General features: G+C 39.0%; 1 protein-coding gene across 1 annotated transcript; it reads left to right on the top strand.

Annotated features, from left to right (window-relative positions):
* Window positions 1–22,871, top strand: TBC1D2B (TBC1 domain family, member 2B). The gene is made up of 12 exons (XM_010017577.1): window positions 1–157; window positions 4,578–4,743; window positions 8,067–8,224; window positions 9,230–9,456; window positions 11,118–11,510; window positions 12,616–12,726; window positions 14,353–14,546; window positions 15,077–15,571; window positions 17,357–17,474; window positions 18,188–18,373; window positions 19,706–19,827; window positions 22,646–22,871. Exons 1-12 carry the CDS (start codon window positions 22–24, stop codon window positions 22,839–22,841), a joined length of 2,502 nt encoding a protein of 833 aa, XP_010015879.1. The 5' UTR covers window positions 1–21; the 3' UTR covers window positions 22,842–22,871.
* The last annotated feature ends 4,454 nt before the right edge of the window (window positions 22,872–27,325 follow it).

Genomic DNA, 27,325 nt, shown 5'->3' with positions numbered 1-27,325 from the left:
TAGGCTGCAACTCGTCAGGATATGACATACTGGCTTCAGGAACTTCAACAGAAGAGGTGGGAATATTGTAACAACCTTGACGCGGCAAAAAGGGACAGCCGAACGTCCCCTACACCAAGTGACCTTTCCAAAGGTCTTGTTGCCAAAGACAACCCTGGTAGGTTGAAAATGTGCATAAAAACAGGGTGCGTGTTTGTGTTCAGTGTCAGTTAATCAGTACAGGGCACAGCACTGGGGTAGAGAACAGCCTTAGGAAGTTCTTTGTTGCATCTCATTATCAAGTAACTCTGTGTAAAGTTTGCGTATGTTGGTGATGCTAAAATTATTTAACGTAATTGTAATGTTATGTGCTTTCCTTTCTCTTATGAAACCTGTTGATTTCTTTAAAAACAGATTTTTAGAAATGAAATGAAATGGGATAGTCCTATTAAGTGGCAAAATAAAGTTTAGGTTAGTTAAGTTGTCTTTTAGTGGTTGCAGTATCTTAACAACTTTCAGTGTGTTAAGCATCCTGAGATACAACGTCTAGTCTAGGTGTATTTTGCATTCTGAATGACCATACTTCATTCCAAAAAAGGATCTATCTGTGATAAAAATTTCCTGCCTTTAAAAACTGGAAGACAGTTTGCATTGATACTACCTAAGTGAAATTCAGTCTCTGTAATACCTTTAGCCAAGCAAAATGTACCTTTAGACTACTGTCAGAGTTGTAAAAATGTATCAGTGTATTATACAAGTTTTATTCTGTGTTTTTTACTCCATTGCTCAGGCACTTCTGCATTGTTTCATTCCTGAATCATTACAGAAATGGATTGCTTGCTGATTTCTGATATCCATAAATAACACTTCATAAAGTCCTGTTCTGTGCCAAGTTAGATATTTGTAAAGCTCTCTTGGGTTTGAAGAGTGTTGAGGTCAGACATATTTCATCAAGAAACTTTAATTTTGTTGATTTCAATTTCTTCATACTTTAAAAGCAGAAATGTTAAGCTTTTTCCCCACCCTTCTCTCCCCTCCCCTAGTTCAATCCCATGCTGTAGGATTGTCCTCTAGCCCAGTTTACTGCTTTCATTTGAGAGCAGTTTGCTTCTGGCTGCTTGCTTAACCACAGCTGATTTGAGAGCATTGTTTTTGTAGGGACTCAGCTTGATATTTCAGCTACACCAGTCTAACAGCTAGTCACTGTTTAAAGAAATGCCTGGCTCTCCCTTGATCTGGCACTGGTGCTAGTCTCACCCTTCCTTATGCTAGTGCAGGGAGCACAGATAGCAGGAAACATCTTTTTCTCCAGCTTAGTTCTTGGCCAGTGTAGCTTCCTGAAGTGGTTTATTGTAGGGACAGATGAGCACCAGGATTAGCCCAAGAGAATAGTTGGGAATGCCAAGTGGGATGGTTTGAGACCATCTATCTGGCAGCAGACAGTCAGTTTATCAGCTTGTCAAACCATGTGCTGGAAGAACATATGTATTGGTGTGCAGTAATCTAGCAGCCTGCAGTGTTGGAAAGGGTAACAAGCTTTAGATTTTCCGAACCATCGCCTTTCTACCTTTAGCCTCTTATTCTCTGCTACGTAGTCTCCATTTTTGTGTTCCGTGGTTTGTCTGACTGCTGAGTTGGTTGAGTTCAAAAGTCACCCAAAAAGGAAGGGGTTTTTTTTCTTTTCTTGTTTGTTTTTTGCTTAATTAAAGAGTGGAATATATTTACTGTGGAATCAGGTGACTTCCAGAGCTGATGGAAGGGAGGAAACAAGGCATAGCAGTTAAATATGGGGAGGCAGAATAAAGGATTAGACAGAACTGCCCTCTTTTGGCAGCAGACTGTTGGATCAGACCGACTATAACGTGTAACTTGGCCCCAAATCTCTATTTTTTCTTGTTTGTGCTACTTCCTTCAGAGCTTAGGCACAATGTGACGTTAACCTGCTGTCACCATACTCCAAAAGTTTCCTATAGAGTTGGGGGACTCTTAGGGCTCTGAATCTTGGTGACTAAGGTATGTCTCTTGTGAACGTGCATTCGGTATGTGCCCTATACTGGAGCATAGAAACTGGTTTGTTTTGCTAGTGCTTGAGTACAGATGCTATCACTAGTGCTTTAAATAGGGAAGTAGTCTGTCTTCAGTACAGAAATAAAATTGCTTGTTATAATCTTGCCTGTTCTGTCATTCACCCATCCCTGCTGTATGGACAGGCTTGACAAGTTTTTGAGAATATTCAAGGCAGTAAAATACTTCAAAATATTTTTCAGAGTGGGCTTTGGGAAAGCCACTGTTACAGAAAAGATTTTGTAGCATTTGTCATGGAGCTGCCTCACTGCCATGGAAGTCAAATAAAGGTCTTATTTATAGAATACGGGATTTCTTCCCCTTGGCATTGATCAAATGCTGTTGCAGTTTTTATAATTTCAAGTCTTAATTATGCTATTCATCATCTCTTAATTTGCATTAATAAAAAAAGGTATGTGATGTATTTATAAGATTGTTGTGTTTTGAAAGGAGTTTAAAAACAAGATTACTTTTTTTTGAGGTGACTGCATTAGCAATCACATTCCACTTGCACTGTATCTGGTCTGTAGTCCATACCTCTAATGCGTCAGCTGGCTCATGTAAGCAATGAGCAGCTTCAGGAAGCCAGAGGATTGAGCCAGAGTGCTTAGCCTGTCTGCTACAGGAAATGCATTTAGAGCAATTTAGCTCTTGAGCAATTACTTTACCTGGGCCATACTATAAAGAAATTTTGTAGTCATGTCAAATCATACAGGTAGAACATGAAACAAGCTGTACGTAATAAAGCAGAATGTTGGTGTTCCAGCCTGGTTTTGGGTGCCGAGAGGTTTCTGGTGTGGGTTTTCTTTTGGGGGTATGTGGGTGGTTGGTTTTGCTTGGGTTTTGTTGGTTTGTTTTTAGTTCAAACCTATTTTCCCTTTATTAGACAGTGACTGTGATCAGAATTTTTATCTATCTTGGCTAAATTGTGTTGAGCTCAAACAGTGAAGTCGAAAAGAATTTGGAGTTAAGTTTGGCCAGTAAGGCACTGAAGAAGTTTCTGTCAGCACTGTTCATAAAATAAGTCAAGGCAGTGTAACTTGTACTTATGTTTGAAAGGTGACACAATATACTTCTGGTTTAGACACCATTTTCCAAGGGTTTGAGACATTTGTAGCGTCAGTGTTCTTTTATGTTTGTTATTCTTTATCACAGAATGTTCTTTCTACTTGTAATCTTCAATACGGGCTAAATAGAAGTAAGTATCTTCTGAGTAACTGGAGGGTGCAGCTTGCTTAAAGATGGGCTTGCTGCTTGTGCCAAGTAATCGTTAGAACAGAGACTGAAAGGCTTACCAGCAACAAGGCAGGACACCGTGATTACCCAGGGTTTTTCCCTTCCTGCAGAGAACCATTGAAGTCAGAAGCCTGTCAGTGTGTTACTTTCAGACTTGAGTCAGTAGTTATGTTAGAAAGTGTTCTCAAAACCTTTTAATCCATTTTATTACTTTGTGAATGACATGGAGAAGACTCTGAAAATTACATCTGAGCTTGCTTTTAACTCACCTGTTCAGAGGGTTTGTAGAAGGCCATAAACCACTTGATGCTTCTCTATAAAGCTTTTGCTACTCATAGTACACCCCATATTTTTCCTATTCCCTCTGCCTGCTGGAGGAGGGGTCAGGGAGAAAGCAAGCTATCCAGGATAATGGAAACATTGAGGTAGCATATATACTACAGATTGTACAGTATGTGTTGGACAGTATGGTGTGCTGGACGCTTGGCTAGCTCTGTTGGATCAGCTTGAATCCTCTGGACTTGATTAGCTCTGGCTCAGGACTAGCTCCAGTTCTTGGCTGGTTGCTGGGAGCCATTCAGAGCCTGCATGAGTTTGCTGGCATGTGAGCAGTGCTGGGCTTGAGCTGCACTGCTGTGTGCCTCATCTGTACACAAGAGAGTTGGGCTGGATGAATTTCAGAGCAGCTGCATTCAGCTTAACCAAAGCTAGTAAATCCTCACTGGTCCAGCAGGACTCTTGAGGTGTCTGCAGTGCCCATGCTAATGTTCTTGGCTTTGGGAATACTCAGGCTGGATTTGCACAGAGCTGGCTCAAGTCTGTAAAGCTCATTGACTTGCAGCAGCATTGCCGCTTTTAGGATGAAGCACACCCTGAAAGCTGGTCACGGTATTCTTGTGGCACTCTTCCTGGTTTAGGAGTTCTGATACATCTGAGCTTGTTTTTATGGCTCATTTTTATGGCTTTAGAGCTGCTTAAGGTAGATGAATCAACGTTGGCTGAGACTCTAAATCACTCATGAAATAATGCTGCATGAGCATCACACAAGTCCTGTTCTCAGAAGGATGTGGCTGTGGTGAGAGCTCACGGAGGAAAACACTTTGCTGTTTCTAGAATTCATTTGAATGGAGCATTTTATGAAGTTATGTTGCAATTTAAAATAAAACCCTAGCTACATTACTAGCAGGCTTAGTAGTGTATGACTTTATATAGCCACTGTTCTTTGACTTACTGAAAGTTTTGCCTATTTTTCTTTTTCTCTTTCTCTCCTTTTTTTTTTTTCTTTGTTGTTAACATAGATTTGAGTATCCTAAGTCAAAATGCTTCAGCAGAGAGAGCTAGAAATATTCTAGCTGTGGAGACTTCTCCTACAGACCTGGTGGGGGAACAAGCAGCTTCCCAACCTGCACCAGTCCAGCCAAGTGCCATCAATTTCTCGCTTAAACAATGGAGTACCGAAATCAAGTAAGTTGGGAATGTGGGAGAAAGAGTTATCATGAGATTGATAGTTACTGACAGAGACTACTTCCTTCTGAAAGCTGTGTGTATGTGGTAGGCAGAGCTTTTTAGAAGAACTGAAGGTGATCAGGTAGATCAATTTGGACTGTATCTCAAGTAAAGTGATTCTTTATTCTGCTTACTTGTTTGAAGGGCATAGCTGAACATCATTGTGTAGCATTACTGATACCTGAAAGAGAGACTCAAATCCTGTGACACACTCCTACTGACGGCTTTGCTCTCTGACCCAAGCAGGGAGCTGGGAGTTGTATTTTCAGCTAGTACCGATGTCAGTCTTCACTGTGTAATGGAGCTGCTAATTACTGGCATTGTAGCAGTCACAGCATTTAGTGCTTTTGTGGTACTTTTAGTGATGAAAATAAAACCAAGAAATCATTCTTCATTTTCTTCATAAGAAATAAAAGTACATGACACAGATTTGAAATTGATGTATTGCTGAGCAAAAATATGGCAGACCCCTTCTGAACAAAAGCAAACCCACCTCTTATCCCCTCAGTCTTACTGAGTTTACCCTTTAGTATTAACTGTGTTAAGGAAAGCAGTCCTCCTGGTTTTCAGCTCTCCTGTTATGGTTTCTTTCTAAATGTTTTTACACTCTGCCCACACAGATGGATCTTCTGCTTCTAGTCAGAGGATATTACAGTGCTATTAGAGAGCAGGTCACAAAGCAGAGCTGTAGCTTTGGCTAAGTAGACCACATCCCTTTTGAGCTGCGAGTAAAATGTTGTTCTGAGTTAGACAGATTCCTTTTAAAGCTTTCCGGTTAAGTGCAGAGATCTGAGAGGTTACACAGTGTTGTTGGCTTTGGGTACTGTGTAGACTATCATTTAAGTTCTAGAAAAGATGACTTGTGGCTGGATTAAGCAATATGTCAATCCTGTTACTACATGTCCTGTTTTAACTGGTAGTCTTGTATGGTCTCATGGGTTTGTGTAGCCACTTCGCTTTGGTAGAACTTACATTTGGTCATAATAGAAGGAAAATAACACGAAACAGTTTATGTTAGGTGAATTCTGTATACTTGGAATGTGTGTTTCTGGCTTTTTAAAACTTTTTTTCTTGAGTATTTTTTTTTCTTTCCAGATGGTATGCTTTGGGGAAGTTTGGCTAGAAGGGCAGTGTCAGGGGGAGCTGCGCACTGTTGCTTGGTTGCTGTTTGTTAAGGCACCAGTGGCATGGTTAGGAAGCACTTTTAATGGGAGGGAAATGCTTCTGGTGGCAGTGGCCCAGCAGGTATTGTAGCACAGTATTCAGGAGCTGGCCTTTCTCTGTATAGCTGTGATCCTGGTAGCTTGGAGTCCTTGCAGATGATGTCTGGGAATAAACATGTAAGAAAATGTGACACTGAAGTTCTTTCAGGTTAAATGCCACCCTCCTGATAATCTTAAGGTCCTTTCCAACCCTAACTGTTCTGTGATTCTATGTGCAGCTGTCTGAAAATGTTCCTGGGAAAAGAACAGTTATAGTATCTACTAACAGATTATTTTTCTTAATTTTGTGGGTTGTTTTGTTTTTAGAGCTTCTTGTATCTTTTATTTAGGAAAAATACAGTCTTGGAAACATACTCTATTAAAGTAACTTCAGTTTATATAACCATAAAATAAGACTTAATCCAAACTATTTAAAAATACGGAATCATTAGGTCATGTGATCAGGTCTTGTGTAGTTTGTCTGTTGGTTCTTGTCATACTGTGCATAGGAAAACAAATACTGCTCTTTTTAAACTCAACTACCGACTTTGAATCTTAACAGAAAGCCGTCAAGCAGTGCTACTTCAGTGCCTCTATGCAGATCTTTACAAACTTTGGCCCCAGCAAGGATTATTCATGGGCCAAAGAGCAGTTTTTGAGGAAGCTTTTCTAAAAGTCATTGGAGTTCTTGTTCCTTGTGATTTTCAGACTTTCAGGAGGAGTGTGCAGATATGCTTCAGATGCTGAAGCTGACCAAGGGCAGTTGTGGAGCTGCATGTTAAGAGATCAGCCACTATTCAGAGAATAGCTATAGAGATGCCCGGTGACACTTACTGATTTTGGGTGCTTTAGGAGATATGTCAGTCATCATGCAATTTAATCTGTTTAACTTGAATGGAAGGTCTGAACAGTGAAATGAGGCTTCTTGCCCCCAACAGAAATTGTGATTCTTTCTGGAAGAAGATGAAATGTGTAATGTAATTCAATCTTTGTCATGTTTCCAAATTAATTGTTAAAATAGTTTTATTAGTAACTTCTAGGATTATTTTTTAATTGTACTTGCTTAGTTATCAGTTCACCAGGCTATAGGAGTTCTGCACTGCATAATGATTAGCCTAGATTTGCGATTGATCTCGAAGGTGTAATATGGGTTACTTTCTGCTTAAGGTTTGAAGAGTAAGAAGAGAGAATGTGGCTGATTGAGTGAAAACATCTTTATGTGATTGAGTGGAAGAATCCATCTTACACAGACTATGTAGAAAATGCTGAGATACTAAATATCTTTCCAACTTTATACCTAAAATCTTAAACTGATTCGTATGGATTGAGAATCTCCTTCTCTAGTTGAACAAAGAGTTTACCTTAATACTTCTGGATATAAGGGTGGACTTCAACATTTCTGATAACATGATGGTCATGGTGAAAGCTGGGTAGGGTCATGTCATCCTGCTCACAAAACATATTGTTCTCCTATAGAAAGATCTGGCTGGAATTTAGAGGTTGCCTCTGAAATGTTCTTGCAGATAATTGGCAACGTTCCACCTTAGGAAAGACAAACTGCTAAGGAGTCTGTCGCCAGGGATTCAGCTACAGCAGGTCTCTTGGATGTTCCGAAGTTTGATCTTAATCCAGAATGTGAAACTATAACATACCTGGGGTTTGACTGCATGCTGGTCTGTTTAATGCTTTGTAGTTATCCTAAAATTCTAAGCTACAGTAACTGATCACTACAGAGATGCTGCTTCTAAATCTTAATTTTGTTTTGTTGTTTTCCCCACTGCCAAAACAAAGATAAAACAGAAGATGACGTAAAAGACCATAGTGGTATCCTAGATATTAATATCCTACTAAAGCAAAATAATTATGTTCTTGAAGCATAGCACTGTTGACAGCAGGTGCTATTTAGTAGGATATGCTTTATTTTCTGTGAGCTTTTATTTGGTATTGCTTATGTCTGTGTCGTAGCTTATTTTTAGTTTGCACTGTTTTTGAACTGCAGAAATTGTCTTGAAAACCCCTTTATAAAAAGAGTACAAAGTGGAGAAACCTTTGTTACTTTTCATGCTGTCTTTTTCACAGGAATTCGATGTCCTCTTTAAGAAAAGGAAATAACGAAAACCGCAGGAGCGTATTTTATACCACTGAAGAGTGGGAAATGCTGGACCCAACCCCTAAAGACTTAGAGGACTCGATGGCCCTGGAAGAGAAGAGGAAGCACCTGGCAGAAGGAAGCAAAGGTAGAACTGAGAGGAAGGAAGGGGACTGTATGCCCTGCCTTCGTAGTATAGTGTACTTTGTTATGTCTGTCTCCAGGAAATAAGTGGAAGATTATCTTTTCTTCACAAACCACATCCACAGCTCTCTAAATTCTTCCAGAAAAAATTAATTCTTCATGATGTGTTTGGAGTGCCCTGCCATTCACATACAACAGAACCAGTATGAAGCCTTGTTAGCCATTGCTTCAGGTTCCCTGAGCATGTTACCAGCTCTAGTTTTCACTCTTCAGTTGCTAAGTTGCAGGATGAAGGTAAATGTTTGGGCTTCAGTTCAGTGTAGCCCAACTGTCTTTGGACTCTGAAGTATATGAATACATGATACATTGGGTTGCTTCTGAACCGGGGGAAGGAAGTAGGGATGTATATGCAGTGATGGTTCATCTATGCATTGTAACTGGTTCTCACATTTGACCAGTGTCTGGAATAAGCTTCTGAAGACATTTTTACAACTCCTTAAGAGCACCTTAGCTGACATGCAAGTGAGTTACTCTAGAAACTGAACTAGAAAACATCCTTCTCTCTAAGAATACCCCCGTAGTTATACAAATGGAGGTGAAACCTTGCACTGAATGCCTCTTAAAAGAGCAGTATGCTATGATATCACCGATGGTTTTGCTCTGATCGCTTCTGAGCTGTTAATTATGTGAAGCAATGTTTCCTTTGCCATAGTTAGGGGTAACTTTTATTTTCTCTAATGAATTGTAAAGTTCTCTTCATGTCTTATTTCACAAGCGTTAATTTATGAGTCAAGTTGTTTATCTAGGAGGGGAGAAGACTTTGAGCTATATATTTTTCCCACCAAAGGAAGCGACTTGGAAAATGAGGAATGTTTAACACTATTGTACTGGGCTGTTTAAAGGCTGCTTGGAGTCTAATTTTAATGAGCATATTTTTAAAAGGAAATCTGAATGCTTTGAAATGCCTTTTTACTAAGTGAACCGAACTAGAAGAAATTGTTTTATGCAGGACTGACTAGTTCAGCTTTTCCATTCGATTTTGGCCGCATTCCACACAAAACAAGGCGCCCCTTAAAAGACATGATTGGATCAAGCAAAAACCGGAACAGCAGTGACTCTTCTCCAACCGAGTGGTATGCTGGTAATGGGAACAAACTAGTCTCTGAACTGCAACTGAAGTATCAAAGCCAGCAAGAAGAGCTGGAAAAGCTAAAGAAAGATCTTCTGAGCCAAAAGGTAATCAAGCCTTCAAGCAAACTGCAAGAAAGCAAAGGGCTCTGGCAGGTGGTTGTGAGTTTACCCTTTATGGCCACCTAACTGCATTAAGAGCTGGTTGCTTGTTATAAAATAATGATGCTAAATGAACCTTTGTTTACAGAAAGTCTTGAATGAAGAAGGACCGAGTTTTACATCTGTTGAAGATCAGATCTCTGAACAAAACTTGGGATTTGCATGGTGTTCGTTAACTTGGTTTACCTGTCTTCTTTATGCTCTGAAGCTGGCTTTCTCAGTCTGCCACGATCCTGACAGATAATCACAGCTTCTTTTGCCAGTAGTACATGTAATTCCTGAAGAACAACTTCTTCCAAGTCTTTTTTTGTTTGTTTGATTGGTTGGTTTTTGATTCTTTTAAGTCTGGAGGAAAGGGTCAGGAAATGACACCCCCCTCCCCAATGGTTTTATAAATGACAGGCATAACCATGAATCTATGTATGTTGTACTGCCCTCATATAGTGTTCATGCTTGCGTGCCCTTATAACTCAGATTTATTAAATACCTTGGGTTTCTCTGAATTAATTTCTACTCATCTTAAGGGGTTGTAGTTTTCAGGTCTTATATGGAACTGCTACTTTTGCTACTTATGTTTTCCATTGTAGGAGGTGATCAAAGGGAAACCAGAGAAGGAATGCACGAGCCTCATATTTGCAACGCATTTTAGGTGTTATGTCTCCTAGGAGTACATTTGTACTTGTGAGCTGGCTTCGTGAGAAATCTGGCTGATCTAGTGCAACATCATGTTCATGGCTGCTTCTGTTTTAATAAGTAAAAGCGAAATGGTGTCTTGGGTAGCTGCCTTAAAAATCAGCTTCTCTTATGCCTGCGTACTCTTGATTCTGCCAGCAAAGCATGCCTTTCCTGGAAGTGAACAAATGTTGTAATTGTCCAGGATCTGTGCATGCCATGAGCAAAGATACTTGTCCTTTTGTGGTGTGAGGGAAGAGAGGATGAGAACAGTAAAAGTGTTAGATGGATGTGTTTTGAAAAAAAGGGTTCTAGCTCAGAGCCTTTGATGCTGTTCTTTCACAAAGACCACAGAAACTCCTTTTCTCCCTTGTGGCAAGTCAGTTAATTGCTTGGCTGATTCTATGACAAGACTTTCTAAAGAGCCTTCCAAAGACTTCCTTTTCAGTAAAGCAGCATGTTTTGGTTTCTTTTACTTTTTCTGCATCTGTTAGGGAAGAGAGCAATTAGTTATCTTTCCCTTTTCCATTCTCTAATGTTCACCTGTTAATTTTTGAAGTTTAAGCCCTCTTCCAATTTAAGCCATCTGTATGGTCAGTCATTGTAAGGTGTTCACCTACTAGGAGTCATGTCATGTAGGTGACATTTTTTGAGGCTGAGTTGGATGGGGTTTGGAGCAACCTGCTCTAGTGGAAGATGTCCCTGCCTGTGGCAGGGGGTGGGAACTGGATGAGCTTTATAGTCCCTTCCAACCCAAACCATTCTATGATAAGTGTTTCCTTTTCTCCTTAAAATATGACCATGAAGTCTTTTATAAGTTGATGATTCAGGTGCAAAACCCGTTCCAAAGCTTTCCTTTGCCTAATGTTAGATTTCTAAGTTATAAAACATAGAAACTTGAGACTTCAATACACTCTTTCATTTTTAATTCCCAGGAACTTGTGCGACTTCTGCAGCAAACAGTCCGATCTTCCCAATACGATAAGTACTTTGCAAGCCGTCTTTGTGAGGGGGTTCCCAAAGACAAATTAGAGCTGTTGCACCAAAAAGATGACCAGATTTTGGGTCTCAACAGCCAGCTTGAAAAGTTAAGTCTGGAAAAAGATAGTCTCCAGCAGGAAGTAAAGAATCTGAAATGCAAAGTTGGAGAGCTCAATGAGCGGCTGGGTATGCTGATGGAAACCATTCAAGCTAAAGATGAGGTGATCATGAAACTCTCTCGTCAACTCAGCGAATGTGAGGACAACACATCCTCTCAAAGTGGAGCAGTAAATTCTTCCTCAGCCACCTGTACTAATAAGGAACTACAGGAACTGGACAGACTAAAAGTAAGAGCAGTGTCTCTGTCTTGATAGATAGAGGAATCCCTACTCCCTGTAGAAACTACTTTCTAGTTTGCTATACTGTTTAAGGAGATCACTACAGCATTTCTGCAAGGCACTCATCAGCTGAGGCTTTCTCTGCTCGGAATTTACACTTAAGAACTGTTATGTGGCAATGTGAACAGGACTTTGATACTTTGAGCGGGTCTGTACTTCTATAGTAGAGTGTCCCATACTTCCAATAATCATTGGTGTGGAGGAGGGGTGGTGTGAGAAATAATCAAAGGAACAGGAAAAAGAATGAGAAGTTCTAGAAGTATGGAGGAAAACAACCAGGAAGCTTCCTTTTTTTAAAAATGGCTTTCAATTTTTTATTTTTTTTTTTTTTGATACCAAAAGTGGGAAAACAAAGAGCATGTGGAATGGCAAAGGGAAGCTCTAAGGAATAAAAAGGAGTAGTGCGAGAACCTGTTTTACTACTGCTGCTCCAGGTATTATCAAAGTATTATCAGAACATGTCCAGAGTTCGTTCTGGAGTTACTGAAGTTAGCCACTTTGCTCTGAACATGCATCCTTGCCCTTGGGTAAATGCTATGTTCAAAACTGATTAGCATTCCAAGGGAATTGGGATACAAGTAAGTCATATAAGATATATATAAACATTCATCATTTTCTTTTCTATATGTGAGCCTGAGAAGTTCTAGAAAATTGAAACTAGAACTCCATGGTCTTGGCAGCAAGCAGACCAAGACTTGTAGCTGCTCTGGAGTGTGGGAATATCATAATGTTGGGAGGGTACCAACATTCCTCCATCCCACAGCCTCAGGTTTCAGAGGTGGTATTTGTAGCCTGGAGCTGAGTGGGTTGGACTTTCTACCAGGAGTGTAGCACTGGAAAGGATGCAGGTGAGGCACAGCAACACCCTGTACTGTGCTCTGCTGTATTTGGCATGTGTTTGCCTTACGTGAGAGCTAAAAATACTATTTGATCTGATACTTTTAATGGTAAGTCCTTGTTCTGTATTCTGAGGTGAACTTTCTCAGGTAGGCACATGCTGTTTGTAAGATAATTTTATGAAAAATACAATTTGCTTTTCTTTTTTTATCAACAGGACAATCTTCAGGGTTACAAGACCCAGAATAAATTTTTAAATAAGGAGATTTTGGAACTTTCTGCTCTACGAAGAAATGCAGAAGCAAGAGAGAGAGAATGGCAGGCAAAGGTCAGGCCAACGCAGCACATTCTAGTTTTAGCCATGTCTAAGCAGTTTTCCAAAGTGCAGTTGTAAAGCTACACAGGGAGCTTAACTGTGCAAGGGGAATGGAACAACTTGGATGTATTCAATGGGATAGGTTAAAAAATCAAGTTCCCCCCAAACACAGTCCTTCTAGACTAGTCTTGTTGAGTGGATTCTTGGAAGAAGTAATTGACTTTAAAATAGTGTTAACCAGTGGAACTTTTGCATAACTTATGCACATAGGTGTGTGTACTTGTGGAAACACTGCTTCCTTGGAATTAAGGCTGTTACGTTCTTGAAGTATGCAAAAGACAGGATGTGCATGGATTAGAAATGTCATTGGAGTAGAGCATGAAGGATGATTATGGTATGGTGAATGTAACCATGGAAGCATGTTTCTATGTAGATGAATTGGAGTGTGGAGAAGTTGCAAGTAAGTGATGAAGATTTCCATTGCCTGGGGCTAGGAAAAATGCACACATCCATAGCTAAGGCAAGATACCTGTAGCTATGTTTTGCTAGGGTTTGCTTTTGGTTTGTTTGAAATGATGCACACAGTGGCCAGGTCTAAATGCTTTCTTTCTTGCACAGAGGTGGATGTTGACAATTCCTACATGTTATTACCTAACTTGTGTCTTTAAAACGCCATTTAAATTCATGTTGTTCAAACATGCATAGACTAAAGCTGTTATTTCAAAAGCACAAAGCAATTGAGTTGTATTTCGTACAGTGTAATGATAATTAAAGCTTGCTCAGATTTTCTGCATGTAAAAATACAGGTGGTAGAAAACCTATTCTCCTTGTTGTCGTTTAATGACAGCCAGCAACTGAGTACCACACAGCCACTTGCTCACCTCCCCTGGTGGGATGGGGATGAGCATCAGGGAAAAAAAACAGTAAAACCTATGGGTTGAGATAAGAACAGTTTAATAATTGCTATGAAATATAATAATAATAATAGTAATGAAAAGGGAGACCACAAAAAGAGAGAGAAATAAAATTCAAGAGAGACAAGTGATGCACAATACCATTGCTCACCACCTGCTGACTGATAACCAGCCCAATCTGAGCAGCAGTCTGCCCTTCCGTGTAACTCCCCCTGGTTTATATACCGGGCATGATGTGCTGTGGTATGGACTACCCCTTTGGCTAGGTTGGGTCCTTGCAGGCTTCTTGTGCCCCTCCTCACTGGCAGAGCATGAGAGACTGAAAAGTCCTTGATCAGGGTAAGCGCTACTGAGCAACAACTCAGTAAACCATCGGTGTCTTATCAGCATTATTCCCAGGCTAATGCCAAAATACAGCATTGTGCTAGCTACTAGGAAGAAAATTAACTCTATCCCAGTGAAACCAGGACATGTCTTAAGAGACTTTCTGTAAAAAGCCACAAGTATCTGAGGTTTTTTTCCCCAAGTACTTTATATATGGAATTTTACAGTAGTGTAATAAAATGCATATGCCACAAAAATGAACAAGTAAATCTGACTGTTCTTGACCTACAGGTTTCTAAGCAACATAAGCTAATAGAATAATATTGAACCAGATTTGAGATGAAGTGTAGTACAAAGTACATTTCTGAAGACTTATAATAGTACATGTTGTTTTTTGCAGTATACAAGCTTGGAAGCCAAACTCTGTCAGATAGAAAGTAAATACTTGATCTTGCTTCAAGAAATGAAAAATCCTGTTTGTTCTGAGGAGCAGAGTCCTGCTCGTGAGGTCATCACACAGTTACTGGAAGATGCTTTGAAAGCAGAAACTAGTGAACAACCAGAACAAGCATTTTTCAAACCACACTTGGTCAGGTAATGTGGTCCTGTTAAAATAACTGTATGTGTATCTTGGTCAGTGGGCCCGGTTCTAACACTGGAAATCAGACAGTTGGGATATATTTGGAGGATTTGGGGTTTTCAGTGTATTTCCCTTCAAGCATAACAGTATCATCATGAAATCCTTTTGGCAGTATAAATACATTTATTGTTTTATTTACTATACAGTAGAAAACTCAAATGTTGCCATATAGCTGCTGATGGTGAGCTATGGAAGAGATGGGTTCATTGGAACTTGACCATGTTCTTAAATAAATTACTTCATCTGTATAGTAATAAATATTGGAATATGGCCATGAAATCTGTTGTATATGGAACTATAAAAATAATTCTGAAATAAAGTATACACTTTTGAAATATTTAAATAATAATTGTTAAAACTTGAAAACTGGGAAGTGCCTTGAGGGATATTTGCAGTAACTTTAGGATGGGAATTTGAGAGTTGCAGGGCTACTGAACACATTTTTTTAAAGCCTTTTTTCTTTCTTTTCCCCCTTCCATTTCAGTGAATATGATATATATGGTTTTCAGACAGTCCCAGAGGATGATGATGAGGAGAAACTAGTAGCAAAATCGCGAGCTTTGGACCTAAGATCACTTTCTCTCAGTGAAAATCGAGAGATCTCCACAGGAGTAAAATGGGAAAACTATCTTGCCAGCACAATGAATAGAGAGATGATGCGCTGTGTAGAACTGAAGAACCTTATTCGATCTGGAATTCCACATGAGCATCGTTCCAAGATGTGGAAGTGGTGTGTCAATCTCCATGTTAAAAAATTCAAGGACAGCACAGTTCCTGGGTACTTCCAAACCTTGCTTCAGAATGCTCTGGAAAAACAAAATCCTGCATCAAAACAAATTGAGTTGGATCTCTTGAGAACTTTGCCAAACAACAAACATTATTCCTCCCCAACATCTGAAGGGATCCAAAAGCTGCGAAATGTGCTGCTGGCATTTTCATGGAGAAATCCTGATATAGGATATTGCCAGGGGCTCAACAGGTAAGGTTTTGCAGTGAAACTTGCTGAGCCTTTCAAACCACATGTGTAGCAATGTGCTTTTGGGCAAGCGTTTGCCTTACGGTTTCTATGTTCAGGATTTATGTTTTAATAAACAAATAACTATCATATTTCTTTAAAACAATAAAAAAAGCAATACCTGGATCATTAAACTTGTAAAATCAGCTTGACAAAAGAACTGCCACTGGGATTAACTCACATTGAGAAACAGGCTACTTAAAGTTTTATGTTGTCTTCATGTCAATTCTGGGGGATCCTTTTGCGTGCAAACATTTGTTAGGATTTTTTGATTGACTTATTTTGAAAGAAGCAGAAATAAATGCTTGTAAATTTGGGGGTTGGGTTGGTTTTTTTTTTCATACTGTAAAGCCACAGATTTCAGCATTTCCCTCAATGCCTTCAGTCACAATTGCAGTAATCAACTTAAGGATGATTCTTATGCTACAGTGAAAAGCAAAGAAAGATTTGAAGTCATTACAGTTGGCGTTTGCTGAAATAGTTTTGGTACTTTGAGATCTACAGTAAAGGAAGGTGTTATTTGAAGCACCCTCCCCCATAATATAATACTGAGGGTGTCAATTTGTGCACTCATTTATGTACTAAATAGAGTAAAAGACTTTTGAACTAAAGCAGCTTTATGATTTGAAACTGCACTGAAGAAGTAGTAGAGTAGAGGCAGTGAATAATGTAGTAGAGAAAAGGAGGTGGTGGTAGCAGTAGTAGAGGTAGTAATGGAAAGTATTCTTTTTCTAAGTATTCACCACTAGTGGTTATGCTCTGTGGGTAAGCCATATTTTTAGTGTTAGTATTGCTGCTGTGTCTCAAGACGTGTGAAGAACAGCACTGTTGCAATCTTGGAGCAAAACACCGCTGGTGGCTAGAAGGTGTTAGAAATGCTTTTGCTAAATTTGAGCTTTCTGTGCAGCATTATTTATTCCTGCAACGGTTTTTGGGTTTCCTGTAAGTAGTTCTGCACTTGGGTATGCTTGTAAGGAAGCAAATCGGGTGTTTATTCTATGCGTTAGTCCTCTTAAGCTTTCAAAGTGTTACCACCATATTAAGCTGTGTAGCATCAGAAGCAATTCTTGTTGCTACAGCTCCTCTAGCATATAGATATAAAACAAGTTTACTTGGAGAAAGATCTTGGAGGTAACCCTTCATATTCAAACAACTATCAATCAGCAACATTTTTCTTTCATAATACTCACTGAAAACAGGAAAACCAGGAATGCTGCTGCTGCTGCTTAATCTTTTTTTTCTTCTCTACTTTAAGAAGTTGCTGGAACAAGTTTAATCGTTGAAAAATTTTAGAGCTTTTTATTCTCCTTCAAGGACAATGGTGATAAGACAAAAGTGTTATTTACATTTATCTTAATGGATATAAAGTACGCTTGCTAAAAAGGATTTTTCTAAACTGACGACTTTGTGTGAGGTGCAAGAACTGTTTGTTCTTCTCCCCTGCAGTAAAGACAAAAGGCTGAGCCTTAGAAGCTTCTCATTATTTTGCCATAGTTCCTGGAAAAATGGCATCAGGCAAATCACTGCTTTTGACTTTTATCTGTTTTCTTTTTTAACTGAATAAAAATGCTTGGTGTGGCTGAGAAGGCATCTCATTGCTCCATCTTAAACTTCATTAACAGTTTTGCTGTTCAGGGCTCTCCTGTTACTACTTTTCTCTCTGCTGAACAGAAACAAAGGCTTTATTTTTATTATTCTTAATATATTCTGTGATACTGTAATAATCTTTTTCTCAAACCCTATTTTCAGATTGGTAGCAATTGCACTATTGTATTTGGAACAGGAAGATGCTTTTTGGTGTCTAGTAACAATAGTGGAAGTTTTCATGCCTCGTGATTATTATACAAAGACACTGCTCGGATCTCAGGTATGTGCTCTCCCAGAATAAAGCCTGGTTCTGTGAACTGCAGCCAGTCAAAACCTTTCTTCTCAAACTGTCTGATAGGCCTTTTGGAGGATGTGCTGAGGTGACTTCAGGCACCAGGGCTCTTGTTTGGACAAGGGCTCCGAGTATACCACCAAAATTACTGTTCAGTGACCTGCTTGGAGCTTCAGTCCTTAACCCCTCTTCGGATTATTAGCTTCGCAATACTGAGCTGTTTTATCATTTCTTTCCTCAATACTGGGGGGGCAGGGGAGGATTGGTTTTGGTCTCTGTGAGAGAGTGGGGGCGAGAATGCGTTTCTGCAGTTCTGCGAGCAGTATATGCTGTAGCACTCCTCTGCTTTCAGATGATGCTCTGGTACCTGCTGCCTCCTCCAAGTCTTTCTACAGCTTGTTCTCTGCTCCAGTGCTCCTGCACCAGTGCAGCACTAGTGGTAGGAACACAACATCTGCCTGTGAGGAGCCCTGTGAGACTGGGGTTGATTGTCAAGCAAAAGGTTGTGTCAGCAATAGTGGTGTGCATTGGGATGGCCACATATGTTTTGGGTGAATCTAGCTTAGAAGTGTGAACTAGACAGTCCTGGTTTCCTGGTTAGCTCTTGAAAAACTTACACTTACAGGTTGGTAGCAGCTCTACTTAGAATAACATATGTTGGAAGATTGGGAGCAATAATACCCTATTTGTCATCTCTTTAGGTTGATCAGCGAGTATTCAAGGATTTAATGAGCGAGAAGCTTCCACGACTCCACGCTCATTTTGAGCAATACAAAGTTGACTATACTCTTATCACTTTCAACTGGTTCCTTGTGGTATTTGTGGACAGCGTGGTCAGCGACGTCCTTTTTAAAATCTGGGACTCCTTCCTCTATGAGGGGCCAAAGGTGAGCAGACTGAGCTAAGTTATTTCAGTTGTTACCTGGGAACAAAATGCTGTGGGGTTACTGAGGGCAGGGTGGAGGAAGGTTGTTTCACAAGAATCCTGTCAGTTAAAATCACTGGTAAAAGAAAAAGGAGGGTATCTGCATAAATAACCAGTCAAAACAGTTTCCATTTTACCTGTGTTCTGCAAGTTAACAGCTTGAGTTACATGGAGGAATTCTAAGTGCTGAGTATTTTCCTTTTGCCACCCACCTCTTTTTTTTTTTTTACTCTTTGAAAAATAAAGCCATAGGCAGTGTCCTACATGAAGCAGTCAATCAGTTTTAAGCAATTACATCAAAATGAGGGCTACATCTCTGAGGAAGCAAGCTGAAGTGAAGGAGGCAGAAGCTGAAAGTATTGAAAGGATGTAAAAATTAGTTGTAACCAAGTGTTAGTGTTTAGCTTGTCTCTGCAGCAACTGTTTTTGTTCTTTCAGCAGACACTGAAAGTACAACTGCCACAGAATGACTGTCTGAGCTCCTTATCTCATAAATGAAGGGATGGAGGTGAAAGAATTTTCATGTGTTTCATACTTGTTGAATTGCAGTGAAATAACATCACTGCAGGATTCAAACGCAGTCACAACACAAGTTGTGGGCAATTGGAGAGAACAGGAGAGTTAGCAGTAGACAACAACTGCGTGTTAGCTAGATTTCTTGTTGGCCTCATCCAAGCATTCTAACATGCAATAGTATTTTGGCTGTGTGTTCATTCAAGTAGCTTTTAAGCATCATGGTATTTTATGAAGGGAGCCAGGTACAGACTGATGAAGTTCAGAACTTCCTGAAGCCTTTTCAGGATGAAGTAATGTTTCTTCCAGCTTGTGCCAAAGCTGATTGACAAACTGGTGTCAGAAATTCCTTCAGCGTCAGACCTCAATGTGATGGGAAAATTCAAGGCATTGGAAAACAACCCATTTAAAAAGCAGAACTTAATTTTACCTCTGAAGTAACTTAATAAATGCATTCAGCAGGCCCAGCAGTCTTTGTTCTACAGCTGCATTAGGAACTCAGAAGTTTGTAAGAATGTGTATGCTTTAACCCCAGTACCGCATTCTGGGTAGAACTGCAGAACACCTTGTCTTGGTTACAGCTACAACCAAAGGTTTTGGCAACTTTTGCAAACAGGGGACAGGGCAAGAAGGGAACTCGAGGAAGGTGTGATTAGGTAGCTCGAATTCACCCTGTAGGAAGAGTAGCACTTAGAAGAGTAACACTTTGAGTTTGTAATAGATGATGATGCGACTCAGTGCGTTCTGTTCTTGTAAAGAACCAAATATGTATTTTTATCAGGTAATATTCCGATTTGCCCTGGCACTTTTTAAATACAAAGAAGAGGAAATCTTTAAACTGCAAGATTCAATGTCCATCTTCAAGTACCTCCGGTATTTCACACGCACTATACTTGATGCTAGGTGGGTAACTCAAACTTGTATGTAACTGAAAAACTTGTAGTTGGGCATGGAAGAAATGTGTTGTGGGGTTTTGTTATGTTTTGGTTTTAGCTAGATCTCAAATTATGTATAAAATAACTAGAGATGAAACTAACTACTGAGATTTCTCCTGAGTAGCCTTATCTAGTGGAGACAAAAGCACAAGTAATGAATGCATAATGGTAAATTTTTACCTGTGGTAGAGATTACTTTGCCAGGTTGCTCTGGTTTAGCAGTTGTATCATGGTAGCAACACATCAGAATTTCAACCGTAGGTGAAGTCTCCCCCCATTGCACATACAATTAATGTAGTAAAATGTTTTACGATAAATAAATCCACATCCTGGCTCATGTATTAAAAAGATGAGCTATGACCCCCTAGGCTTGGATCTCTTATGCATCATTAATGCACAGGCTAATGCCACATAACTCTAGGTGATTTTAAGATATACTTTGAAGCAGAGAATAAATGCAAATTAGATACTCTTCTTTAGTCCTTGCATAGGAATTGCAGTTTGTAAATTAGAGTCTGGTGGTTTTAGGTTCCTAGTTCTACTGCATAGCACTAGATTAATCTTAAAAAGAAGTGTCGTATTGGGATTGGTTTAATGTCCGAAAATGTTTTGCGCAGATATTAAAATGCACTGATTTTGGATTTAATACAAAATCATATAATGGAATGTGAGGTGATTGTTTTTACTGTAATAAATTCTATATGAATTTATGCTTATACTTTGGCTCCTACTGCAAGAGCTGTTTATTATTTTTACTTCCTGTGTTTCAGTTTTGACTCGAGAGAAGTTAATACTATATATAATAATAATAATCTTACTCTGTGCTTAAAAAGACTGGCTGGGACTGATGCAACTGTCTTGATAACAGATGTTTCTTCTGCTGAGACCTCTCCAAACACTCCTGAGGGGCAGCTGTATGGTGCTTTGTATTTTAGCATTCCCCCCTTTATTTGAGAAATGCTGGGCAGTTGTTGTACTCAGCTGTCTATGACCAAATGCTGACTATGATTCCCAATCTGGAAGTGACAGGGAAGTATGTACTTGATTTTGGGAAGAGCAGAAAACAATAAATAAAACAAAGTTGTAGATATTTTATAATTGATAAATAGGTTATTTTATAGCTTATAATCCAATGTGTAATATGTAGTACGTATGGTACCACAGCAGGATTACCAGTAACTAAAGGCTGCAAAAGAAAAGGGGATAAAAAACCCTAAATCTTTCTGTTCTTGCCTAATTTGAACAAAATTTTGTATTTAATCAGAGTTGCAGATTTGGCTTTCCCTTCCTTTTCCAATTAGGAAACGGAAATAATGTTTTAGCTCTCCTGTCTAAACTCTCTGGTGCTGAAATAACTTATTTTAAAGACTTATAAATTGCTGAAAGAGATCTCATTTTGGTGTTAAAAAATGAGCTCATTGGGTATCTTTGGCATATGGTGAGTTCAGAACTCAGTACAGCAAAGATATCTGCAATACAAAGGGGACTTTTTGCAAGGGCAGGTAGTTACAGGATAAGGGGGAATGGCTTTAAACTGTCAGAGGGGAGGTTTAGATAACAGATTAGGAAAAAACTTTTAGTATAAGGGTGGTGCGTTCCATTTTTGTACGAGTTTTACCGTAGCAAAATTGAAACAATACAAAAGCTTGTGGAATGATCTCTTTCCTGGTATGGACATAAAGTCCTCTTCTTCTGGAGATTCTAGAGGGAAAATTCAGAAAGATTATTTTTATAGAATTCACAGACATCCTAAAAGGGTTAGAAAATTATTTTGCACAGAATTTCTAAGTTGAAGCTTTCTAGTGGAGAAAAATCTCTACAAACATGATATACTCTAGGATGTCATACTTAGGTTTTTCTACAGATGAAAGTTGTGTTCCATAGCATGCTGTTCTGTGTGTAGAGAAGCTGTTGGAGAATGGTCCATCTCCAGAACATTAAATTGTTCCTTTCTCTCAAAAATACAATCCTAGGGAGAGCTTAGCCTTGAATAAACCGTTCATATAAATTGTCTTAATATTTGTGTTCATTTGATAATTAGAGTAAGTTAAATTCCAGTTCCCTTTTTTCCCCTAGTAAATGATGGAGGGGGTGGTGGTGTTTAGGTATAGATCAGCAGTAATGATACAGTTAACTCTGTTGTTGGACTGATCAGGCAGGTCAGTTACAGGTTTGCTGTGACTGAATGACAGTATGATGCAGCATGACTCTGGAAGGGTGATGGATTCTCTTGCGGTGCTTTGCTATGAGATCTGATGAGCTTAAGTTGACACTAGCTCAGAGATCTCTTTGCTTCAGGCAGCAGAATCCCAGACTTTTCTCTCTGTATGACGAAGTTTGGCTTATGGATGTTTTGTATAATCCTTATCTGTATTTGTATTATCTTGGGCTTTATCTGGTCTCTTACACCTGTTCATTGTCTTAGCTAACTTGAGAGCTGACTGTTCTGAGATTGATGAGCTTCCATGAGTTATATGGAGGAAGTTACCCAATCTATAATGGGGTAACTGGATGTAACAAGAACTTGCTCAATGAAGCCATGGTGGCTTGTGGGTGGCTTTGCCAACTGTCAAGCATTTGATAACACTTTATTACTTTAAATAACGATAAAACTGGGTGCTTTATAGAACTTTCTTGCAATACTGGTAACATCTGAGACCTCTTCAGGTATTTGAAGGTGACTAGCGATACCAGCCACGTGCTAAATACTTACATGGATGAAGTTCAAAACTGATTTTAAAAAACCCCAAGTATGAATGTTTGTTTTCTCATGTGTAACCTTACAGGAAACTGACTGGTATTGCTTTTGGAGACCTGAATCCTTTTCCATTACGTCAGATCAGGAACCGGAGGACCTATCACCTGGAGAAAGTGCGTCTTGAACTAACTGAACTAGAAGCCATTCGTGAGGATTTCCTGCGTGAACGAGACACATGTGTAGAAAAAAGAGACCTTATTAGTGATGATGAGGAGGATAGTTGAAACTACTCAACATAAACTTTTCTTTGGGATCGTGACCAAAGTGAGTTAACCTCCAAAACACTTTATTAATCCTGTCAAACAGAATGTAAACTAGTTCCTTGGAAATATGCAGGACAGATTTCCAAACCCCAGCACTTTCAGAAATACTGCTTTGTATGGAGGCCAAACACTTCTGTTTACATTTATGTTTATGGAATTGCATGTAGAGCACTTAATATCTGTCTCAGTGTAGTCAGTCAGATGAATTGCGCTTGTTTTCTCACAGTACACTGTTAGTGCCCATATATGAAACAGTAGTAAGAGAAGTCCACACTGTTTACTACATTCATTGCCATTCTGTGGGGTTTTTTGTAGCACAGGTTCAGTGTAGGAAGACATCATATTTTTTGTTTTCATGTTGGTTCAATAAATGGATTTCATCATGTTGTCCTTGAATAAACTAGCCATTCCTGAGGTCACAAACGAGAAAAGTATGGAATGAAGCACAGGAAGAGCTTTTACATTCCTTTGTCTTTTTCTGAGGAGACATGAAATGGATCATCAAACAGAACACTTGAATATATGTACTTAAAGTAAAGGTAAAGTAAGTACCTATTCATCACTGAATGTTCAGTGTATACTGAAACAGTGATACCAAACATCAGTTATGTTTAGTCCATTTTATTTCTATATTCTTTTTTTTGATTGCAATGTCTCAAAAAAGCCACAACCAAAACTCAGCTTTTATGGAAGAATGGAACTTGTCACAGGAGCACCATGTTTCAGTAGAGGTTTGGGTTTGTTGTGGGGTTTTGTTTGTTTTGGGGTTGGTTTTTTGTTTTTTTTTTTTGTTAATATATTTTAGTGCTTCTTCCTGTTTAGAGCTTAAAATAAGTTGAACTCTTGTTCTTTAAGAATAAACATAGCATTCTTTTTGCATGAATGTATAACTGTTGTACAATAGTGGTAGCAATAGGATTCCTAAAGCAAGTATTTATCAATCAGAGGAGCCTAAAGGTCACAGCACACATGCAGAAGTTCACAATCCTTTTCCAGCAGAAAAATGCAATATTCTCTTAATGTGCTCAGCTTTGCTGTGAGTGTTGCATCCACATCCTACAAGGCAGCTGGAAGGAAACACTTGGGGTGTTTAGCTGTAGTGTTTCTGTCTGTGGAACTGTGATTGGAGGCCATTCTTTTATCATTTGATGCTGAGCAATACTGTTAAACGGTTCTAAGGACGAGGAAGGTTTCTTTCTTGCTGGCCTCTGGACTTTTGCAGTGTTCTTTCTTGAGCCTTTGCATCTTCAGAATGTTGGATTGACTTAAATGTTGTATCTGCATATGTCGGGATAAAAGTAGCATTCAAATACTGGGCAGCAAATCAGCTCTGGGGAAGTGGTGAATTGGCAAAAACCAAAACTGGTGGTTGGGAACGGTCAAGAGCATGAAGTGTTTGCTTTGAGTGTTTTCTTTTGGTTTTCTGAGAACAAGTTAGGACTTCTTTATTAGGAATACTCATGTAATTGTTTTAGAAAACCTAATCGTGTGTGGGAAGAAATCCCACTTCTGTTCCACAGCACTTTTTTTCTTGAGAATGTATTTGTAGCCTTGTCTAACTCAACATATTATCAGTCAATTTATCTGGAAGGGAAATACTTCATCAGTGGTGAACATTGTAACTCACAGGTCTACTTTGGATATAAAATGTAAATGTATGCTTCTTGTATGATATAATTTTAAATTAGTAAACAAATCCTTGCCAATGAGGGACACATTGGATGATCCTCTCGATTTGCATGTTATTTGTCTTCTAAAGTGTCCCCTATCTTGTCTATTGTAAGCAGCAGCTTGGGCTTTTTTATTTCCCACTTACTCTCAGTTGTATACTTAAGTTTACTAGGCAGGTTTTTCATGTTATTGCATGTACTGTATTTTTTTACTTACAATCAGTGTTTGAATATAAAAATGGGACCAGGTTTTCTACTTTTCTAGTTATGCTGTCTTGGTTTTAAAAGAGCTGGTCTCTAAATCAGTTTGTAATGTCCAGCTTTTTGGTTTGGTTTTGTTTTAATCTTGTTTTCAAGTATTAAATGAAATCTTTCTCAACTGAAGATCTTTCTGTCAGTGGCAACAGTTGAAATGTTAAGGTGAAGAATTTACAAGTCTGTATCTACCCTGTTCCTACAAATCTATTATTCCTGGGCTTTTCGTCTTCACTATGAACTAGTCCTACGACTTTAGAAGACGTTTTCAGACTGATCTCATTGAAGTCTTTAGGTAGTGAAGATGAAACTAATTTTAGGGCAACCGTTTGGTAAGTTGTCTAGCTGACAAAACATGACCTTCAAGGTTACAGGACCATTTCTGATGGTTAAGTTTGTGTGTGTGTGGTGCTGTGTTTCATTCTGTAAGTTGTTACCCAATTGTTCAGTAAAAGTAAGTAGCTCTGTTTCTTATGCTACTGTGTGAATCTAATACATGAATGTTTGGAAGCTTATGGAAATCGTGTTTCCTCTGGGTATTTCATCAGTTTGCAAATATGAATTGAGTTGATACTGTTACATTCAAATTCCCACTGAGCTGTTGATTTCATTTTGTTAAGCATTGTTACTGATGCAGAGGTAACTAACCTCTGACCACTAGAAGTATACATAGAACAAAAATGAGATGCATATAGCAGGAAGCAATGTCAGGGGAAGCTTGCCTAGCTGTTGCAGATGTCTTTGGGTGACTCAGTTTTCTAGCAGTGCTTTGTCTGATAACTTTGAAGAGTAGTAACCAGTTAGGGACATGTAAGATATACAGGCAGCATTTAAACCCGATGAAACCGAGCAAAAATATAGTGTGACTCCGTGGCCTGCAAAAGCTGAGCTGCATGGATACCAAGTGTTTGTATTTAGAGGTAAACTTCTGAAAGAGTGCGTGAGGATTTAACATTCATGTCAGCCACTTAGTGGGGAATTGACTTGTTAATGCAAATAAAGACTGCTAAGACTCTTCTTTAACTTCCAGGTCATGCACATATGTGCAGAGTTCCTTTTGCATCTTCATACATGTATGCATGGCTTTTCAGTGGAACTTCTGGTTACTTGTTTAAAATGCTCTGTTATCTTCTGTTAAATAGGCAAAAAATTGCTGTACTACACCTCTAGCTATTAAAACGGCACAGTATTTCAGCTTTACCTGTCCATGTGTACAGGTAATATTATCAGCCAGTGTTATCAGATTGTTTGGTGGTTGCTTTTTTTTTTTTACCAGCTATGTAATCAATACGTCAAGGATTTTTTGTTGCCTTTAGGTGCCTTCTGTGAGAGATTCTCCTTTTGCCCTCAATCTTTGTAAGCATGGTAAGATACTTCAGCAGAAAGGGAAAGAATTTTAGTTCCTTAAGACATTAGGAATGAATGAATGGTCTTAAATTTGACAGAGTTTGTATGTTCAGTCATGCTTAACTGAGAAAAGGAAAATTAATCCAGTTCATAGAATTCTGTAGCTGTTTCAGTGGATGTTCCCTTAAGTGCCATGTTAGAAATCAGCAATACGTGGTACAAGAACTTTGAATCGCAAAACATAAGTGATGTTATTTTCGTAAAGATTGATGTAAATTAAAAATAAATTGTTTATTACTTTACAGCTTGCTCTGGTTCTTTTTTCTTTTTCCTTTTCTGTTTTTCCTGTAACAGATGGAAATGACTCCAGGTGCTGTCAGGACAAAACAGTGGCAAAGCTGGTGTTATTGTCTCATAATGTGGTTTGAGAGAGTCCCTATAAAGGAATGTAGATACAAATTTGGCTGTGAAGCACGAAGATGTGAACTGTAGACATGTTGCATGCAGGTGATGCTGACTGGGTAAAGTGATGATTAGTGTCCTTAATTTCTTGGAGAGAAGGGAAGGGGAGATTAAATTTGCATGGACATTCACAGGCTTCCTAGAACGCATGTGCATTTGTATGGTACCTCCTGAACCAAAAGCCTCTTGAGTAGTCTTGGGCACTGATATTCTCCTAAAGCCTGTAGTAGCCAAGTGCATAATTCCAGCTGCTTTGAAAATTTAAAGAACTGAACTAATTTGTAAATCCAGTCTCAATGTCTGTCTTTGAGATATGATTTTTGCATTTTGGTGTTCCCTTGACTCCCTTAAAGTGGCTATAAAGTACATCAGCTACTTCAGATATGAAACTTAACAGCAAAATGTTTGTGAGGGAGGAAAAATAAAAGTTGGAAGAGTTGGGAGATCACTTTAATTGCAGGTCCAAGCAGATCTTTCATGGTAGAGGTGAATAGTTCACAATTCTTGTCCTTTGGCTCTGCTACAGGATGACAAGCTGTTAAGAGCAGATACTGGCAAGGTTGGAAATGTGTTCAAAGGGGTTGCAAAACAGAATAGAGAGCAGCAATTGAAGCAGGACGTAACTGTGGCCTAAGGACCTCCTGTCCTGTATAATGAAAATTTAAGTCAAAGGAATAAACAGAAAATTCTGGGAAGAGAGTGCACAGGGAG

This window comes from Nestor notabilis, unplaced genomic scaffold (genome assembly GCF_000696875.1).
Source record: "Nestor notabilis isolate BGI_N333 unplaced genomic scaffold, ASM69687v1 scaffold4147, whole genome shotgun sequence".
Classification (NCBI taxonomy): Eukaryota; Metazoa; Chordata; class Aves; order Psittaciformes; family Psittacidae; genus Nestor; species Nestor notabilis.
Note: the sequence above shows the minus strand (reverse complement) of the source record. Positions and strands in the feature narration are given on the sequence as shown.

Excerpts from the sequence above, each read along its gene's own strand:
- TBC1D2B (XM_010017577.1), top strand. The coding sequence starts at position 22 with ATGACATACTGGCTTCAGGAACTTCAACAGAAGAGGTGGGAATATTGT. Across the intron at positions 14,547-15,076 it reads TTCAAACCACACTTGGTCAG|TGAATATGATATATATGGTT; the intron begins GTAATGTGGTCC and ends CTTCCATTTCAG. Across the intron at positions 18,374-19,705 it reads TCCTCTATGAGGGGCCAAAG|GTAATATTCCGATTTGCCCT; the intron begins GTGAGCAGACTG and ends TATTTTTATCAG.